This window comes from Carettochelys insculpta, chromosome 2 (assembly GCF_033958435.1).
Source record: "Carettochelys insculpta isolate YL-2023 chromosome 2, ASM3395843v1, whole genome shotgun sequence".
NCBI classification, from domain to species: domain Eukaryota; kingdom Metazoa; phylum Chordata; order Testudines; family Carettochelyidae; genus Carettochelys; species Carettochelys insculpta.
Window position 1 is genome coordinate 192,496,947 of NC_134138.1, and position 15,418 is coordinate 192,512,364.

At 46.4% G+C, this 15,418-nt stretch overlaps 1 protein-coding gene across 2 annotated transcripts in view; it reads right to left on the reverse strand.

Moving 5' to 3' along the window:
• PDCD6IP (programmed cell death 6 interacting protein) overlaps window positions 1-8,446 on the reverse strand; it is a 42,909-nt gene extending 34,463 nt beyond the window's left edge. For both annotated transcript variants that reach the window (XM_074988195.1, XM_074988194.1), the window contains exons 1-3: window positions 8,134-8,446; window positions 3,846-3,900; window positions 1,771-1,840 (exon numbers count right to left, since the gene is read on the reverse strand). In XM_074988195.1, the coding sequence (XP_074844296.1) occupies window positions 1,771-1,840; window positions 3,846-3,900; window positions 8,134-8,339 (331 nt within the window). In that variant the 5' untranslated portion in view covers window positions 8,340-8,446. The remainder of the gene's footprint in view (window positions 1-1,770; window positions 1,841-3,845; window positions 3,901-8,133) is intronic.
• Between the last annotated feature and the right edge of the window lie 6,972 nt (window positions 8,447-15,418).

The following is a 15,418-nucleotide window of genomic DNA, read 5'->3' on the forward strand; positions in this document are numbered from 1 at the left end:
ACTGGTTTCAAGTTGTCAAGATTATCACTGCAAGCATAACAGCAAGAAACCTAGGGTAAGCCAACAGTGCAGATAAGAGGTATGATTCTCGGCACAGACCGAATCATTGCTCTAGCTTTTGTTGAATTAGAATGATAAAAATGGCAGTGTGGGCGCTGCAGCACAGGCAGAGGCTTAGGCTGGCCCCCTGAACTTATGCCCAGAGGGTTGGCAGGCTTATACTCAGGGAATTAGCTTGATATGCTACCTGTGCCAAAATATCTACTCTGCTTCTTTTAGTGCATTCATTTGAGCAAAGCTAACCTGAGGAACACCATCTCCTAGACGTTCCTCATCTCCAGCTATCAGTGGCTGAGACTAAATAATGGGACAGATCACTCAAAACTACCTTGTTCTATTCATTTTCTCAGAAACATCAAAAGACACAAGATGCCAGACTAGATGGACTTCTACTCTGACTCAGTATGGCCTCTTAGAAATCTGTCGCAGTTCGGTATTACACCTCCCAGCTGCAGGGTAGACTTTATTTCAACTAAACCTTCACTAGGGAGAACTGAATGGTCTGTCTAACGCCAGCAGTCCTTCCCCATCCAAGATGACGTAATTAACCCAAATATTGGGAAACACTTGGCTCTAAATATCAAGCATCCAAACCCAACAGCAGCCTTGAAGAGGTTATTAGTCATAGGCAGCTGACATGAAGTGACAGGGTGAACTCACTGCTGCTGTTAGTGCTTTTCCCCACCCATTTGCACTAAACTAGTCTCTTCCCTAAATACTTTCCTTTCCCCACACAATAAAGCATACTGTAGAAAAATTAACAGGAGAGAGGAAAGAAAGGTAAAAAGACAGGTGCACAGTGATACAGCTGACACAAAACAGCTGAAGGAGAAAGCAAACTATTCCTGTCTTCCCTTCAGTTCTTGTTGTTACCCAGGGACTTCAATGTTTCACCACTTGATGGAGAGGAAGTATGGCCCAGCAGAACACCACAACATCAAGCAGAACTGTAATAAATGCATCTTTTTGGCTTCAATAAGAAGCCAAGTGACATACCAGCCATGAGAGGCAAGCCAGCTGAATACAGTGACTTCATGTACTACCATGTGAGAAATGTTTGTGTTTAAGGAGAATTGCGAGTATTTTGTTTCTCCACTCACTTTTGTATTATGTCCTAGCAAACTGAGGGGCTTAAATTCTCATCTAAGACGGGGGATAAGAGATGGATGATGGTCATGTATATATTCTGGGTTGGTAAGAATGGACCCCCAATAACTGTCATCACACTGAATTTCCTTGAAGAAAATATGGAAGACCAACCACCAGACAATGTCAAACAACTACTTCCCTTTGTCAGCAGGGCACAAGAAAACAGGAGTAGAGCTTGAAACAACGAATGCATCAGGAGCTGTAATAAGTATTCTGCTGCTCAGTACAGAAACACAACCCTGGATAGTGGGGCCCAGGGAGGAAGGCAGTGCTGGCAATACAGTCACAATGTGTAAGTTTTGCTTTTACTTGCTAAAAGAGTACCTTAAAATACCATATTCCAATTGGCTAATAAAAGCTGCCTTATTCTGAATAGGCTCTCCTGCAATGCTGCGGCAACTGGTTGCATAGCTCCAAAAGGATAAAATTGCCAGGGGGAATTCTAGTGCCTGGATTCATTGCAACAGCCATAGTTTTAAAAAAGAAGGGATGCTGAAAAATCAGACCACCATTACAACATCAGTAGTCTCAAAATTCAGTATTAGAAGAAGATTTACATACCAAGTTTGACAGATCCTCCAAAAAGCGACCCTTTATCAAAGGCATCTTTCCATGTAAATGTCACACAGACCTGAAAGAAGAGAAGACCGCTCTGCATTTATTTTAGAAAGACTTATTTTAAAAAGGCATTCGCTACACAGCTTTATCTGTTTTCTTCTAATTAAAGTAGAGTAGACCCCCAGCTTACGCAGGGGGTTGATTTCTCCTCAGTTTCCTGGGTCCAGGAAGTGGACCTGGCTCAGTTTCCTGGTGCCCACAGTGAGGTGGGGAGCTGGGAAGGAGGCAGCAGCCTGCTCCAGGCTCCCCTCTGCTGACAGGAGACAGGAAACAGACCAGCTCATCGCTGGTCAGTTTCCTGGCTCCAGTAAGCAGAGAGCCAGACACAGCTTCTCCCCAGCTGGGGGAGCCATGCAGGCAGACAGCCGCAGAGTGGCCTCAAGCTGCACTTAACTCATGTTAAGGCAAGTTAAGCGCAACTTGAAGTCACGCATTTCAGGGGTTTACTGTATTGTAATGTCTAGCAAAGTGTTACAACCCTATGAACCTTAAGACTACAGTCTTAGAAAATTGAGTAGGAAAATGTGTAATTGAAACTGATTTTACACAAAATTTCTTCAAATAAACAAGTTTCACAGATCCTCAAAATAGGTTTTTAATGCTCATATTTCAAAAGAAAACTTATACCTGTGAATGACAGAAAAGAACCTCCTTCTCCTAAGGAATGCACCACCATGAGAAATTTCCAAAGCTTCAAGGAATTTTAAAACTTTCTCCAAAGTATATTGACTTCCCGCCCCCCCCCGCAGGGGTGGGGATGGGGTAGAGCACCACAGGGGAAAAACTATGACAGATTTAAAGATACTCTACAAATAAAAGTTGTGAATACCATTTCTTGCAGAGATTATTGTGCTGCTTACTGCATACATACACTGAGTTAACAACAGGACTGTTGAAGAAATCCACATTCCTTCTTAGGTGTGCATATGTGGCTCCCGATACACACTTCGCAGCAAACACTTCAGAGACTATACAAAGACATTCACTTTGAATTTCCGCTTCTGAAACCAGCATTCAAACTGGTTTTACCAAGCAGATCCACGCTAAAAGGAAAAGCTGGACTTTAAAACACTACTAAACTCCCTCAACAGCAATGGGGAGAGAGCATTAGGAGACAGGTGCAGAAACCCAGAGGTTTGGTGTATGGTGCAAACTAAGTCTGCCTGGAGTCTGAGCATAAGAGAACCCTGTCTTGACCTTTTGTTTTATTTTTTTTTTGTTTAATGTTCTGTCCCTATTGTTAAGAACAAAAAACACCGTTACAGGAAGGCTGTTTGGATCCCTATTCACAAATGGTCAGAGATGCATACTGGAAAGAACCACTGGCACCTGAATTCAGTTCGACCTGCCAGGAAAAACAGTAATTAAATAGTAGTCTGTACGCTTTTAGACGAGATCATACACATCAAGGATGAGCAATAAAAAAAAGCAGTGTTCTGCCAGAATTAGTCACTGCTGGAATGACACCGCTATATTTACCTGCGACTCCACAGGTAACAGGCTACCTTCATGGCCAATGGGTGTATCAGGAAATGGTATGGACCAGGACACCACTTGCCATTGCTCCCATTGACCACGAATGGTAGTCCACAGCTAATGACAGCTGCAATTGCCCAGTACCTGCAGAAACATAGGTAAATACAGACATGCAGGCCCACCCAAGTACGAAATCTTGAGGAACTGATCTGGTCCACAAGATGGTATTCACCAATCCCTGTCCTATATCCTAGGACAGTGTTTCCCGAAGCATGGTACGCAAAAGGATTTCAAGGGATACGCAGCAGAAAAATAAATTACTAAAAATCAGGAGATGAAAATGATGTAGCAATACATTTTACACACACACACGTTTATGTTATTGTCTTTCCTGGGAGACATACAGGATTAAACATTGACCTAAAAGGAGCAGTAAAAGAAACAAACAAACAAACAGTCTTAAAAATATACACATCTGGTTTCCATGAAATATTGCCCTGATATATTATATGTGAAGGAAATGCACATAATCTACACCTTACCTGATTTTCAGAAAATGGAAATTTTGGTTCTATGGAACACAGCTGATCGTAGTATCTAAAGCAACAGAAAACAGGGCTAAGGTAAGTACCAGATTAAGACTTATATAGGTTTTGTTTACATTGAGGAAAAAGCGGGTGGCTTTCCACATACAAGCCATGTACCTCCCCCCACTACTCTGCAACATCCTGGGAGAGACTGCAGAATGCATAATGTGCCTCCACTGTGTATCTCGGGACAGATGTGGATGGAAGGCAAACCACACAGATGACTTGTCTCTTCCATCTATACACAGGTAATAGAAGGAGTAAAGAGCTTCTTGTGCAAAGGTACAAACAGGGAAACAAATCTGCCCTTGACATTTGTGCTGTGTTACCAAGAAATAAATTAAATTTTAAAAATGATGAAACTAACGCAAAATTTGCCAACCACCACTGCTGACAACCTGTATATTCTCTCTACCACCAACCATTTGTCTAAATTCTTTGATCACTGTGTTGTCACAGCACAATGGGACCCAATTCTCTACTACTGTGGGGCCAGCAATAATGAAAGTAAACCAGAAGGTTCCACACTTCCATTCACTGAACTTATTGCATACACCAAGGGCTCAGTTTCCCTACAGTCACCCCCATAAAATCCCTTTGTGCCACACACCCATTCCCTTCCTCCTTAGCGACTCCTTGAAAAACCCTCAGTATTCTTTCCTCATGCCAAGGCCTTTCTGACTCTCTCTCCCTTCATCTTCTCCTGCAACACACCCATCCTTTCCCTGAACTGGAAAGGAGAAACCCTCTCCTTCTCCCCCATCCCCTTCCAAACTGAAGGCAGGGCATTAGAAGAATAAAGCTCTTTTTATTCTTCACTCCCTCTGCTGGCTAATCATCCACTCCATAGCCGCACAAGCCTCTTTTCAGGTTTTCCTAATTTTCATCAAAATCTATAGGGTTCTGCCCAGTGAGGCTGAGAACACTCCCGGAAGGAACAGATTTGATACAATGTTCGGGAACTACGCTACATCCAACAGACAGAAATGTCATCACTTTGACTAGAGCCTCACTTCGCCAATAAATACTGGATTAAAATATGGGATATGGTGTATTTACACTGATTTAAAGCAAGGAAGACAACTCTGAATGAAGGACTAACAACTTTACGAAACTATTTCATGATCCCTGAATTCTAGAAACATACCTTACAGAAGCAGAGCACATAAAGGTCTAGTGAACAAGAGCTATGAGGAAAGACTGAAAGAACTGGGCTTGTTTAGTTTAGCAAACAGAAGACTCAGAGGGGACATTACAGTGGTTTTCAAATACCTCAAAGAGGTTACAAGGAGGGAGAAAAATTGTTCTCCTTGGCCTCTGAAAATAGGACAAGGAGCAATGGTCTTAAACTGCAGCAAGGGAGGTTTAGATTAGACATAAGGAAAAACTTCCTAGCTGTCAGGGTGGTTAAACTCTGGAGTAAATTCCTGGGGAGGCTGTGGAATCTCCATTACTGGAGATACTTAAGACCAGGTTAGACAGACACCTATTGGGGATGGTCTACACAGTGCCTGGTCCTGAGGAGAGGTCAGGGAACTGGACTCCATGACCTCTCAAGGTCCCTTCCAGGTCTTACGTTCTATGATAAAATGAACATTTTTCTCTATATCTCACTCTCGGCAGGTGACAAAACTTAAATCAAGCCATGCAGAAAAACTGCTTCCTCCTTTTCCTCAGTAACACCTCTGCTCTGATAGGAATATAACAGGCCCTCTAAAAGTGCTAATCAGAGATTAATGTTGTACACAGTTTGCAAACTGGACATTCAAATAGACTTCAGATGGCAAATCAGTTTATTTCTAGCATTCCAAGATAGCTTCTACTAAAAGCATTTTTAGGTCGAAGTATCAAAACAAAAAGCAGTCAAGTAGCACTTTAAAGACTAGAAAAATAATGTATTAGGTGAGCTTTCATGGGACAGACCCCACTTCTGAAGAAGTGGGGGGTTAAGTTTGCCTAATTCCACAGAAGGTGTGAACTTTTTCACAACCCTGAACAATGTAGCTAGGTCAGCTTATTTTTCATGTGGACCAGGCCTGTAACTTTTTAAAGGATCTAATATACATTAATTGCTAACACACTGAATTGGACCTAGAAGTGTACAGGAAGCAAATACAAATATTTCAGCATGTGATTTTTTTTTTTTTTTTTAAAACAACCTTAAAATCACTTCTGTCAACATCAGCTCATTCTCATCCCCCCCAGCCATACACCCATGAACTACTTTGACCTAACAGAAAAGGAGCTGAGCTAGTCCATACGCTATCAAAACAAAAAGCAGTCAAGTAGCACTTTAAAGACTAGCAAAATAATTTATTAGGTGAGCTTTCGTGGGACAGACCCACTTCTTCAGACCATAGCCAGACCAGAAAAGACTCAATACTTAAGGCATAGAGAACCAAAAACAGTAATCAAAGTTGACAAATCAGAAAAAAATTATCAAGGTGAGCAAATCAAAGAGCAGAGGGACCCGGGGGGAGGGGGGGAGGAGTGTCAAGAATTAAATTAAGCTGTCTCTGTCTGTCTGTCTGTGTGGAGAATGCAACAGGGCTGCTGTGCAGAACGAGGGCAGGAGATTGGGGTGAAGGGTGATTAACTTAGCTGTCCTGTACCAGTAAGCAGAATGAACTCACAAAGCTACTGAGGATGCTGCTCAAAACACTTTGCAGTGTAAGCCTACATTTGGTCTAATTCCCATTTTAGAGGACAGTTGCTCATATGGATCCTTTTACAGTATCTTTTGCCTGTGTAAGTGGGCAGCATAACTTGCTCTCTTTGCTATCAAAGTGGCTATATGGGGTATTTCCAAGATGGGTAAAACTAGATTTTGCCTCATTAATGCAGCATTTTCCCAAAGCATTAAAAAAGGCATTCCTATAGCACCTTAAAGACTAACAATATTATTTTATTAGGGGATGAGCTCTTGTGGGACAGACCCACTTCTTCACCGTGTATTTTGTTTTGTGAAGATACAGATTGACACAGCTACCTCTCTGACACAACTTGCCAAAGGACTTCACACCAGTCACACAAAACTAAACAGATTGCAGTCATTCCTTCAATTTTAGCAAGGGATCAGTCATTACAAGTCCCAACATGCACTCTGTTATTTAGATATTAATAAAAGTCACTTGGTAGGCTGAAACCTGTAATCAGCCCCCAGATCCATGTTTTCCCAAGCAAGCTCTGCCTGATCCAGCCAAGAAGAAGAAAGGTGGAGCACTCCCACGGGTTAAGGAGCAAGTGATTCCCATAACATCCCCAAATGTTAGACACAGAAACTGCTCACATGAACAGTCCAGCAGGTTTGGAGCAGCAGCACAACTGTGCCAAGTTCCTTTTTCAATGCCATGCCACTCGCCTGAAGTGCAAATATCCCTGGCACAGGGAATTCCCCGTAGCCGTGACGGCAAACACTCTAATCACATGGGGCTATTTGGCCCGTTGAGTGTGTCTAGTTAGCTTGAACAATACATATATTTTCAAAATAATGCGGCTAATTCACTACTGTGGCTACTGCTTCAGAACTGGTTGGACATTAGGGCCCTACAGTGAGCAGCACCCAGACACGGGAAGCCGGGAAGCGACGCAAGGCACACAAGAAACCACCCCAAAGTTAAGGGGCAGCAGTCTAGGGGGAAGTAGAATGAAAACGGAGGCGCCGTGCGCGTGGCGGGGGGAAGGCTGCAGGCCTTCGGCAAGCGCCAGTAAGAATGCACTTAGGAGTTACCACTCATGGCAGCGGGCCGCAGAGGCCGCCGACGCAGCTCCCACCTGCCTGCCCGGCCCCAATCGCACCCCTTGGCCCGGGGAGGCGCCTGCAGCGTCAAATGAGACGCGACCCGCCCAAGGGGCCCCGGCACGGCGCGCGGACCCCTGACGTCACGCAGGTGACGCGAACTCAGCTGAGGTTAAAAAAAACCTGCCGTTCTGCCAGAAGGCGGGGGGTGGGGGAGACGGGGACCCACCCCGCTGCCCCCCGAAGGAAGGGAGGACTCACCCCACTGGGGAGCGCAATTTCCACGGCCCGGCTGGGAAACGCCAACGCCGCTCCGCAGTCTTACAGTTACCGCCCGTCCCTCCCTAGTCCTGCCCGCCGCCGCCCGGTTCGTCCCTCGCGGCTCCCACCGCCAGAGACCGCGGCGGGCGTTCGCTCTGCAGCTCGCCGGAGCACAGCGCCGACCTTCTCCGCACGGGGCCACTCCCACCCCACACCGCCCCCCAGCGCGCTCCTCTGCCGCACCTCAGCAGCGTCTCGAGCGAGCTCTCGTGCTTGTCGAGCGGCCGGCCCACCGCGCTCTTGCGCAGCTTGTTGAGCTCCTCGGCCGCGCGGCAGTGCTCGGTCTGTTCCTCCCCGGACGGGTACGTCTGCTGGATGAACTTGGAGAGCGGCTTGACCAGGTCCACCTCTGAGGCCTTCTTCGACTGCACCGAGATAAAAGTCGCCATGTTTCGTCCTTCTCCCCCTGCTGCCTGCACTCGGTGGGCGCGTCCGTCACTGCACTTAGAGCACTACCCGCGCCCACCCGCCGCAGTTCCGGGATCTGCGCGAACTTTGACCTCACCGCGTCACCTCAATCACGCGCGTTGCCCCTCCTTCCCCGGTGTCATATTCCAGTTCCCTCTTCTCTTAGCCCCGCCCACTTACCCCTCCTCCCTTCCGAGCATCGTCCTGTATTCCAACTCCCTCTTAGCCCCGCCCACTTCCCCCTCCTTCTCCCCCCGAGAGTCGTACTCTAGTTCCCTCTTTTCTTAGCCCCGCCTAGTTCCCCTGTTCCCTAGTCCTGACCAGCCGGCGTCTGGTCCACCTCCCAACCTGCAGCGATGATGCAGCGCTGGGCGCCTGTTCGGCTGCCTGTGGCTTCACTGCCCCTGGTGTTCTCACTTCCCCAGCACCGAGAGCGATGCAGGCTGCCTGGTTTTGTTATGAGCCACAAGAAAGTTCGCCCACTGCCCTGTTGTTACCCTGTGGTTCTCCTTTCCTCCTCTCTCCCCCTTGTTTGCTTGTTTATTCTTATTGAAAGACTGCAAGCATAGTGTTCCTTACTAGATGGGCCTAGCTTTGCTGATCTCTCGGTGCTAATGTAATACAAAACAACAAAGCAGAAGGTACTTGTGCTTTAAACTTTGTTTTTCTGCACTGGTATTTCGTATTACCCCACCTGTCTTCCCCCATGCAGCCGGGAGCTTTCTCAAAGCCATGCTGCCTTTGGCTCAACAAAAGACCTGCTAATGCATAATGCTTCTCCATAGGGAGAGACAGATGGACCACACTCTGCTCACATAAATCCCAGGACCTAGTCTATGATCCCAACTGCTTCTTCCCTCACAGGGAACACCAAGAGGATCAGACTATCTTCTATGTTCTAGTAGTTGAAGGGAAGAGAAATACTTCAACTGGGCTTCTATTGACCACCCCATAAATAGAATATATGGCACCTCTCACTCCCCTACCCCCTCCAATTTGGGTGAGTTTGGTTTTTTTGCTACCAACTCATATTGTAGCATGAATAGTGGCAATCTGTGCTGAAGGTTCAGGGTTAAAACACTGCTTAATAGTGAAGGGAGATTGTTACAGTGGTAGGGAACATAATTTTTTATATTATTTTTAATAAAACTAGAAAATTGTATGCAAAAAGCAATATTAAAAGAAAGTGATTTAAAGTTGCAAAGTCAAACATTCACAGGATAGGCGAAACCAGAATTCCAGTTGCTCCTGTAATCTTTATATATAAGATAATGCAGTTAAAGATTGCATTATCACATGCTGTTTTTTCTGCACCTTCCTCATTTCAATTCAAAGATTGGATACATGAAGAGGCAGAATTAAGCATGCTCAAGCAGTCAGAAATCTGGCATTTCCTAATTTATCAGCCCTAGACCTAACAACCTGAATAAATTTATTTTAACATAGATTTTGAATGAAATTATTATTTATCCAGCTTCAAAAATGGATATGATGCTTTCTTTATGAACAAATAAAAGACAATGGGCCCAATACTGCATTTACTGAATTAAATGAGAGCTGATGTGATGCTGGCAGACCAGGGACTGGCTCATGCCAAGGCCCAGTCTTCACTGACCCCTGACAAATGTATATTGGACTGTCTGACATACTTGTGGGTTGGTGAAAGTAATGTTATAAGAATATGTTTTATGCTTAGACATTATGGAGTGCTTGTAGGATGCTGAATATCTGAATCCCATGGTATAAAGCTATACTGAGCAATTTCCATTGCAAACCTCTGTAATGGTAACTCACCAAAAAGAAAAAGAACCATTAATTAAGGTAAAGTGCTGGTCTGGCAGTCAACATAGCCCACTGAAGGCAAATGACAAGCAGTCAGGTGGCACCTTAAAGACTAACTACTTTATTAGGTCATAAGCTGTTGTGAGTAAGACCCATCTTTTTAGGTGATTGGAGTAAAAGAGAAATAGAATTTAGGGTTAATATAGCAGTGATGGAAGAGAGAAAATAAAAAGGTTATCTGTCCTGGTAAGACCAGTGAAGCAAATTAAGTAGGATGTGTAAGGTGATGTCTGTCTGTGCCTTTGCAAGTTTCTTCATGTAGCTAGCTGATATATTTCCACTCCAAAGGGCTAAATGCAGTGCTTTGCATGGTGAATAGTCTGAGAGGTAGCCATGTTAGTCTGTAGCTTCACAAATAACAAGCAGTCCTGTAGCACCTTATAGACTAATACATTTATTAGGTCATGAGCTTTTGTGGGTAAGATGCAGATGAAAAATTGCAGGAGAACAAAAATAGAATCCAAAGATTGAAGTAGAAAAATAGAATCCAGGGTTTATATAGCAGGGTGAGAAGAGAAGGAAAGGGAGGCCAAAGAACAGAGACCCTGTTAATTGCATTCCCTACTCCCCCAGGAAGGGGAGGCCTGCACATGAACTTATCTCATCAGCTTAGATTCTGGGTTGAAAGGGGTAAAAATCCTAGCAGAGAAACTGGGATCTTCATGCTCACTGAACTCTGGGGGCAGAGATTCCTTAACAAAAAAAAAAAAATGCTGCTTGCCATGGGTCAGACCTAAAGGACACATAGGGTGCATCTACAGGAGCCCACTTCTTCAAAGGGCGCATGCTAAAAAGGAGGCTAATAAGGTGCTGTGATGCACATGCAGCACCTCACGAGCATAATGGCTGCTGCAGGCGCTTCAAAGCTGCTAACTTTGAAGCACTGACAGGCAGTGTAGTCGCAGGCACTTTAAAGTATATGCTGAACTTAGAAGTTCCCTTACTCCCAAAAAACAGGAATCAAGCTTTTGGGACTAGAGGCAGATGGTGGCTTGAAAGGCAGACTCCCTCCCTGGCCCCCGCATCAAACATCTCTGCACCTTTTTTCCAGTGACATGCCCTTCTGCATTTAAATCTATCCTGAACATTTGCCTTTTCTGTAATGCTCACAATAAACTTGTTGTGATGGGGGCAGGGAGGGATTCGACCTCTCAAACCAAGATCTGCCTCTAGGATGACAGAAGGGGCACAAAGTATATTTGAGATGAGGTAGGGGTAGAGTTATGCAGCACTCTTGAAAGTCAGGATAAGACGTTTATCTTTGATACAATAAAGCCATTGGGATAATTCGACAAAGTTGGGATGATCTCATACTGATACATAAATTAGGAGAATAATTTTATCTGCTGCCTTTTGAATGGAGTGGAGCAGGAGTCAAGAGTCCAGGCATTCATAAAATATTTCAAAAACATTAGTTATATGCACAGTTGTTTCTGAACAGAATGTTCCTTAAAGTTTTCTATCAGTAGCCTCCAGAGGCCGGTGGGTTACTGCTATGCCTGCATTTGTTATGCAAATTCACAATGTACTGTGGTTTTAAAAATACAGGAAAAGTAGTTCTTCATTACACCACAATGCAAGCTGTAATCTTGGGTCTCTGGAAACTAATAAACTCATTGTAACTTTTTTCTAACTTATTTTTAAAATGTTTCAAAAGAACAAGCTATTCAAAACATTTATCATGAAACAGTTCTCAAACTCAGGGTGATTTTTTTTTTTGTGGTACTCTTTTAAACAGCAACAAACTAAGTACTTTTTACTGTCCTGATACAATATTTTATTTGTGTTGTTGGTACATCCTCACATTCATATAAAATTTGCAAACCAAAAACCTTGGGGAGGATACTGACTGTTTTCAGCTTAATGAGAAATAGTTCCAGCAGGTATTGTCAAACAGTGAAATTTTTGAAAATGCCCATATAAAATGCAAATTTGTTTCCCAAAACAAAAGATTTGGATAAACCTTTTGTATTTAGCTGTATTGATCTGAGATTTGCTCCATACTACTGAAGTGTCACATTCTTCCCTCTGATGCACATGTCCAACTTTAAGTGGAGTTAGTGAAGGATTTACCTGCATGGGGAGGTATCAGGAAGTTTTTACTGGCATAAGGCAAGCTATGAATCCATACTGCAGGAGTTATACTCTTATGGGCTACGTCTACACGTGCACCCAACTTCGAAATAGCTTATTTCGATGTTGCGACATCGAAATAGGCTATTTCGATGAATAACGTCTACACGTCCTCCAGGGCTGGCAACGTCGATGTTCAACTTCGACGTTGCTCAGCCCAACATCGAAATAGGCACAGCGAGGGAACGTCTACACGGCAAAGTAGCACACATCGAAATAAGGGAGCCAGGCACAGCTGCAGACAGGGTCACGGGGCAGACTCAACAGCAAGCCGCTCCCTTAAAGGGCCCCTCCCAGACACACTTTCATTAAACAGTGCAAGATACACAGAGCCAACAACTAGTTGCAGACCCTGTATATGCAGCACGGACCCCCAGCTGCAGCAGCAGCAGCCAGAAGCCCTGGGCTAAGGGCTGCTGCCCACGGTGACCACAGAGCCCCGCAAGGGCTGGAGAGAGAGTATCTCTCAACCCCCCAGCTGATGGCCGCCATGGAGGACCCCGCTATTTCGATGTTGCGGGACGCGGATCGTCTACACGTCCCTACTTCGATGTTGAACGTCGAAGTAGGGCGCTATTCCCATCCGCTCATGGGGTTAGCGACTTCGATGTCTCACCGCCTAACGTCGATTTCAACTTCGAAATAGCGCCCAACACGTGTAGACGTGACGGGCGCTATTTCGAAGTTACTGCCGCTACTTCGAAGTAGCGTGCACGTGTAGACGCAGCCATGGGGAGTTATAGAGATATAACTACTGCTGTAAAGATTAATGGCTTGGATATGTCTACACTGCAGGGACAATAGGCATAACTCTGTAGTGGAGATTGAATTTACAATAATAGACGGCGTTTTTCTGTCACTTGAAAGAAACATAATCTCTAGATGATAATAGTGTTATTCAACTGACTTAGCCCTATCTACCCTTGGGATTGAGTTGACATAGCCATGGTGCTCATGATTGTGTGTTTTTGCACTCCAGAGCATTGTAGCTATGTCAACCTGAATTTTAAGTGTAGAGCAGGCCCTTGCTGTGTACCAGTATGCTGTCCTAGTAACTTCCAGTGTAAAGAAGCCTGAAGTCACCCAATCCAGACTTTGGCATGAAATCTCCACAGTCAGTAGCCACATCTACACTAGTAAGTACTTTCGGGAAATCTGTCACTCTTTCAAAACGTCTACACACAAAATGCACTCTTTTGAAGGAACATGGTGCTGCTTTTGAAAGCATTCCTCTGGTCCCATAATAGGAAAAGTGGCCTCTTTCAAAAGATTCTTTTGAAAGAAGATGTGTGTAGATGCTCCAAGGGCTGTTCTTCCAAACGAGCAGTCCACCATGGCGCTGGCCACTAGGGGTGTGGAGACGCTCTGACCAGTGGCAGCAGAGCTCTATGCTCCCTGTGTCCAGTCACCCTTAAAACTGCATGGACCCAGAAACCTTGTGGCAGGAAGCTGAGAGTGTACTGGTGGCAAAGGCACGAGCCACAAGCCGCATGCCCTTATGCCCCCACCTGAATGTTGAAAGACAGTCACGGCCAGCAACCTGCAACCTCAGGAGCCCCAGGGCCCACGGCAGACCCCTGACAGGGCTCACAGGAGCCCAGCCAGCCCCTGAAAAAAAGGGCACACTCTTGGCCAGAGCCAGAGCTCAGGGACCCCCTAGGACTATGGAAGGAGGAGGAGATCCTGAGAGAGATGGGTGGCAAGCGCCATAATGTGGCTGCCTTTGGCCAACTGGCCACCCGGGGACACCCTGCCCACACCCCAGACCAGATGAGGAGCAAAGTCAAGGAGCTCCATCAGGGCTATGCCCAGGCCAAAGTCAGCTGCTCAGAGCCTCCTGGGGCCCCGGGACTGCTGCCCACCATGGCAGACAAGATGCAACCCAAGGACCAGAGGAGCCTGGACCCCAAGGCAGCACCACCCTTCCAGAGACAGAGTCACCCATGGAGTTGCCCAGCGAGGAGGGGGACCTGGTCATTGATCTTCCCTGGCGGTTGTCCAGCTGGGCGACACTAAGCCAGGCATCGCCAGACCTCAGCGAGGGACCCTCTGGTAAGTACCTAGCAGGACACATACTCCGGCTTGCAGGGCAGAGGCACATCAGCCACCAGCAGGCCATTCACACGCCCAACAGACCCAGGATGGACACCTCCCAGATGGTTATGGCTCCCAACATGATGCAACAGCCGCCGGCAACACTCAGCACCCGCCGCTGTAGACAACACCATGAGCAGCATGTGTGGGGAGGGGGTGGGCAGGGCTGACCTATGCCACAGTGCCCATGACACCCCATGTCAGCTGTGCCGTTGGATGGGAGGGTGGGGGACTGCTGCCCCCTGGGAGTGGGAGACATGGCCCTCAAGCTGCTAGTGCAGGACTGACGTGTAGTCCATCCCTCCCTTTCTGTCCATACATCTCTGCCATCACAGGGCGGGGGTTGTCAAGCAATTAAAATAATGCGATTAATTGTGGGACAGCCAGGTTTCCCTGGGCTCAGCCAGGGTCCTTGCAGCTGCAGTGCTACTAGCAGGGCTCTGTGCCCAGCTGTCTCCCAGCTGTGGGGCTGTCCCAGTCCGGGGTCCCATGGCTGAGAGGCTACTGCCAATGGGGCTCTGGGCCCCAGCTGGCTCACAGCCTTGGGACTGACCCCAGCTGGGGTCCTGTGGCTGTGCAGATGCCCACAACTGGGATACTGCAGCTGCGGGGCTGCCTCTGACTGGGATTATGCAGCTGCAGGGCTCCCCCTGACTGAGGTCCCACGTCTGCGGGAGGCATCCTAACTGAGGTCCCCCCCCGTCCAGCCCTAGAGTCCCCCTTACCCACAGCCAGCCCCTGGCCTCTTGGAGGTGGGCACAAGCTCTGGCTAGGCTGCCAGCTCCAGACCCAGCCAGAGAGCTGGCTCCAGCAGTGGCCTGAGAACTGTGGAGCCATCACCAAGTCCCACTGGAGAGTTAGGCTCCCGGCTCCAGCCCCGACTGCAAAGCCAGCTCTAGCCCCATTTCCATTAGGGCTGTCAGTTAAAGTTAAAGCCTGTGGTTAATGCACATTAATTTTTTTAATGCATTAATTCTGCTATGCCTTAATC